Here is a 5,228-nt window from a genome sequence, read left to right on the forward strand (position 1 = left end):
GCCTCGCACATGATTGTTCTATTCTCTCGCCCGCCGGCGCGCCCGTCGCCCAATGCGCACTGTTGGAAACACGGACAACCGGCCGGCCAAGCTCGGCGCCAGAAATAAATAATTAGATACAAAACCCCGACTTGCCCCCCTGGATCTGGGTAGAGAAAAAAAAAAAAAAAAAACCCTAGCGATACAGAGCGAGGAAATCGCAGCAGCCGAGCATCGAGCATCGAGCACCGAGCACCGAGCATCGAGTACCACCGCACCAAGCTCCACCGCACCGCCGCACCCGTTGTATCCGCGCCCCAGATGAGGAAGCTTCTCGTCCTCCTTCTCCTCGGCCTGCTTGCCAGCGTCCACGCAAAGACGGAGCGGAAAAAGACCATCCGCAAGGGGAAAAAGTTCAACAAGCTCCGCGGTGAGTCTCGCCCGCCCCCAGTGAGCGCCAGGAAACACCTCGAGGCTGAAACGTCCACGCTGCCGCAGTGGGCAAGAATTATTCGCCGCCAGTTAGATTTGATCCGCCGACGACTGCGTTGGAAGCGCGGCGAAGAGCCAGGAATGAATGGTATTACGGCGTGAGTCGGCGTGGTCCCCCCCCCCGGGGCCAGAGTCATAGACGGGCCGCGTCTAACAGCCGCGGTAGAAATGCTCCCACAAGACCATGACGTGTAAATACACGTTCGAGACGATGATGGGCAGGCGTTCAAACGGCAAGGAATGGTATGAGTGGCAGTCCGGCGTGGATGCCTGCACGCCCAGCGGCACGAGCGTGCTTGGGGATAACCTCGTACGTGCACATTGCCGACAGTGGACGGAATCCTCGCGAGCTGCTGACTCTCTTGCCCCCCCACCCCATTGCGCAGTGTCCGGAGGATGGCTTTACTTGCTACGTAGGAGGAGGGGACAACGCGGAATACGTGATTTGTGGGCCTCGGGATACCAGTAGCGTTCCGGTTGTTGGCAGCGGTGAAAGCGTACCACCCGCGGTTGGTTTTGATAATCTGGGTACACCGCCCGTGGTGGATTTTGATGCATTGCATGCACCACCCGTCGTTGGTTTTGGTGGTTTGGATGCACCGCCCATGGCTGGTTTTGATGCATTGGATGCACCACCCGTCGTTGGTTTTGGTGGTTTGGATGCACCGCCCATGGCTGGTTTTGGTGGTTTGGATGCACCACCCATCGTTGAGTTTGACGGTTTGGATGCACCACCCACGGTTGATGTTGATGTTTTGGAAGGGCTTTTCCCAGACGGAATTGCGGACGATGCGTTTTTTCAAGGCGGGATTACAGATGCGCTTTTCCCAGGCGGGACCGCGGACGACGCGTTTTTCCAAGGCGGAATTGCAGACGATGCGTTTCTTCAAGGCGGAATTGCGGACGATGCGCTTTTCCAAGGCGGAATCGCGGACGATGCGCTTTTCCAAGGCGGAATTGCGGACGACGCGGTTTTCCAAGGCGGAATCGCGGGTGGAGGATTCTAACGACCGACCTTGGTAGCCCAAGCTGACGAGGCAGGATCCATCCAGCTCGCTCGGCTTGATCCTGGGAGATCTGGCTCGACAGACGTCTTGTCGCTGGTCGCGCTGTGACTTGCGGCTCTTTGGTTATGCTGGATGGGGCAAGACGGACGGCAAGGTCGGGTACTCGGCAAAATCCGGAAAAGAAGCAAACAAGCTGGCAATATACTCTATACCCTGCACGCTGTACGCCGCCAGCCCCCCCCATCATCACTCTGTGAGCGAAAAAGTGTCTCTTGCTGCGCCGGCCGATAGGCGGACCGATGCCGGTGAACACACTCGGGTACCTACCTGCGCGTAGGGCCCGTTGTTTGCCGAGGGAGTCCGGGGTAAAAGGAGCCGGGGTAGGTGGTCGCGTAGGAGGACGAGCACAGCGGGTAGTGACCCAGGTCGTAGAGAAGAATGAACGAGAAAATAAGCCCAGGCCCAACGTCGACGTGTCGAATTCGAGGAAGGATCACGGAGTAGTTGGTGGACGGAAAGACCTGGAACCGGAAACTGCCAGAGCCCCGCTGCTGACGCCTGCACCGTAAGCAAAGCCGGATTATTCGCGCAAGTGCGCTTGCGTCGAGACTTGGAAGCTTCAACATCGGTTGACCCAGTCGACAAAGCACGCAATCACCGGCGCACACCCGCTCGACCACAAAGCCGTCCATGGCCAACATCGAAACCAGCTTTCAAGCCGCCATCGACGCGGGCAAAATCCACGGCGCTGTCCTCTGCGCGACAGACTCCAGGGGCAACTTCGCCTTCAACAAGGCCATCGGCCATCGCACCCTCCTGTCAGGGGAGAAGAAGCCGCTGCAGCTCGATGACGTGCTCTACTTGGCCTCTGCATCCAAGCTAATCACCACCATCGCCGCGCTCCAGTGCGTCCAAGACGGGCTCCTGACTCTAGAGGGCGACCTGTCGCCGATTGCCCCCGAGCTTGCCTCCAAACAAGTCCTCAAGGGATTCAAGGATGACGCAGACGAAACCCCCATCTTGGAGCCGGCTGATGGGCCCATCACGCTGGAAATGCTCGTGACTCACAGCGCCGGCGTAGCCTACGACTTCCTCACCCCTCCCCTTGCCAAGTGGAAGGCGAAGCACGCTCCTGCGGACCAAGAACAGGGACAACGCAGGACCGTGGAGGAGGCCTTCCTTCACCCTCTTCACCATCAGCCCGGGGGAGGATGGATGTACGGCCCCGGGCTTGATTGGGCCGGACGCATCGTCGAGCGCGTGACCGGTCAGACCTTGGGTCAACATGTCCGAGAGCGGATCCTCGCTCCCTTTGGAGTCGACGACGCGGAATTCTACCCCGTAACAAGAGACGACCTCCGCGCCCGTCTCGTGGATTTGAACCCCGACGACCCGGACGCAACGGGCCGTGCCGTCTTGGGAGGCACGGGGGCGCTGAATCTGCGCGCCAAGGGCGCCTTTGGTGGCCACGGCTTGTTCATGTCGGCGACGAGCTACGTCAAAATCCTGCAGTCGCTGCTAGCCAACGACGGGAAGCTACTGAGCCGCCAAATGGTGGATACCATGTTTGAGAATCACCTCACGCCGGCATCCGCGACGGCGCTGCAGGCTGCGCTGGAGGGCCCCCTGGGGATGTTTTTCAGGGTGGGGGTCGACTCGGAGACCACCAAGACGGGCTATGGCCTGAGTGGCTTGCTGACGCTGGAGGATGCGGAGGGCTGGTATGGATCGCATACGCTTTCGTGGGGCGGAGGGCTGACGCTGGCGTGGTTTATTGACCGGAAAAATGACTTGTGTGGGATCGGCGCGGTGCAGACGACCTTGCCGGTTGATGGGGATGTCGTGGCGGATCTGAAGCAGGTTTTCAGGAAGGGCGTGTACCACAAGAGGGCCGAGTGGGAGGAGGACAGGCGGAGGACATGAAGGAGTCGGAGACGCGTGGCGCTGGGTTCTGTCCCACAGTGCACATCATACGGAGTAGGCACTGGGGATTCATCAGCTTGATTGGGCCCGGGAGATTCGCACTGGCGGGGAGGGGAAAGGGCCCGGCAGCACCTGCCACATTTGATTGTCGCCTCAGCCCCATCAGCCTTCATTGGTTTGCATTGCCATCAACAAAACCATTCGTCGACTGTCTAGAAAACATCATCATCATCTATTCAAAGCCCATCAGCAGCATCGCCTGGCTACGGACCGGAATAAGGCAGGATGGAAGACGCCGCAGCTCTACAATGACTAGCCTGAACGGCCGCGCAGAAACGCTGGAGACAACGGGCCAGTACCCTCAATCGAAAAGTGCTTCGCTGGCCACGGGAGGCTTCATGTCAGGGCACGCGGATATATTTTCTTGCATGAATTACCCATCGTGATGACAAACACGGCGAACCTCAGTTTTTTCGGAATCAGGAACACACGACGACGCAGATGATCCGAGTTGACAAGCCATGTCAATCAAGGAAAGACGGCGAGAGAAACGTCCTGGCCCCCGACTCCCTCCGACACTTTGGCGGTGTTGGTGGCCGGCCAAGGCAAGGACGGAGAACCACTGCTACTAAGACGAAAAGCATTGGGATCAGGGCGAGTCCTCCAACTCGGGAATGACCGCCCTCGGCGCTGACAGCCAGTGGAATTACGCCTTGCTGTACGGAGTATAAGCGGGGGGTACATAGCGCCGCGACAGTGCTCAACACGATCCGTAGGCAGAATGCGGGCCAATCCTGGTGTCTGAAGGGAAAGAACCTTATCAAGGTCAACGACTGGTCAAGCGTTCATTGCTCTGTATTCTGGCGCGGATATTTGGTCTTGGTCTGTTTAAATGCGGTGCATCGATTGGACTGCAGCCGCCCCTGGCAATTAAAGCAGTGACGACGTGCTCGCACGAATTGGCCGCACCAACACAGCAGAGGCATGCGGCATCTCGAAACTTGAGCTACAACCTCTTGCAGATTGAGGTCATAGCTCGTCTGGCTAGTCGGTCGCCCGCACGCTTAGGGGCATTCACGGCCCAGGGAGTGTTGAAGTGGAATATCAGGAACCAGATGCCTTGCCTTCAGCTCCCCGTAGCCATTTCATATTCAGAAACAGGAAAAAGAAAGAAAAACAAGCCCAGGAAGGCCCAAAATACATCCGCCCATAACTGGAGGAACGACATGATCTCGTGCGTTGCTTACCGTAAGTGAAGCGAGTGACCATCTGCAGATGCAAACCAGGATTTTGCGCGCCGCGGTAATCCTTGTGCGCCCTGAATTTAACTTCTTGGAGAAGTCAGGGAGGTACCAGCCGCATCATCTGCATCATGCAGGCGAGGCGGTTAATGCTTGTTCTTTTTTTAACCCTCCAGTCGCATCGCTCATGCAACATACGAATCTATATGAATTGGGAGAGACATGCTACCGCACGCTGCTGCATCTTGCGATTACTCGACTCATTTGCTTACTTTGTCTGCCGTCTGCCGACAGAAACAGTCATGTCTGGCAGGCTGCCTTTGCGACTCCTTGGCCACGCAGACGGCGAATTCTTCATGGCCAATCCTGCCACTCAACCAGTGGACAACTACGGCATCATCTCTCATACCTGGGGCAAGGATGTTGCGCCCTACAGCTGCGGCATCCAATGCATGAGTCGGGATGCAATCATCCACCAACACAAGCTCCGGGCCATCAAGAGACTCGGGATGCCCGCTTCCTGCGGGTTGACTGCCTGTGCATAAACTAGCGAGACAGTAGGGAAAAGTCGACGGAATCCTTCAAG

At 57.7% G+C, this 5,228-nt stretch overlaps 2 protein-coding genes across 2 annotated transcripts; both read left to right on the top strand.

Moving 5' to 3' along the window:
* Positions 1-300: 300 nt before the first annotated feature.
* UV8b_06084 (uncharacterized protein) lies at positions 301-1,478 on the top strand (the record flags this gene model as incomplete). The annotated part of the gene is made up of 4 exons (XM_043143581.1): positions 301-409; positions 478-569; positions 638-781; positions 858-1,478. The coding sequence occupies 4 exons, from the start codon at positions 301-303 to the stop codon at positions 1,476-1,478; spliced, it is 966 nt and encodes a 321-aa protein (XP_042999516.1).
* A 690-nt stretch (positions 1,479-2,168) lies between these two features.
* Positions 2,169-3,401, top strand: UV8b_06085 (uncharacterized protein; the record flags this gene model as incomplete). Its single annotated transcript, XM_043143582.1, has 1 exon — positions 2,169-3,401. The coding sequence occupies one exon, from the start codon at positions 2,169-2,171 to the stop codon at positions 3,399-3,401; it is 1,233 nt and encodes a 410-aa protein (XP_042999517.1).
* Positions 3,402-5,228: the final 1,827 nt, after the last annotated feature.

Source organism: Ustilaginoidea virens, chromosome 5 (assembly GCF_000687475.1).
Source record: "Ustilaginoidea virens chromosome 5, complete sequence".
Lineage (NCBI taxonomy): Eukaryota > Fungi > Ascomycota > Sordariomycetes > Hypocreales > Clavicipitaceae > Ustilaginoidea > Ustilaginoidea virens.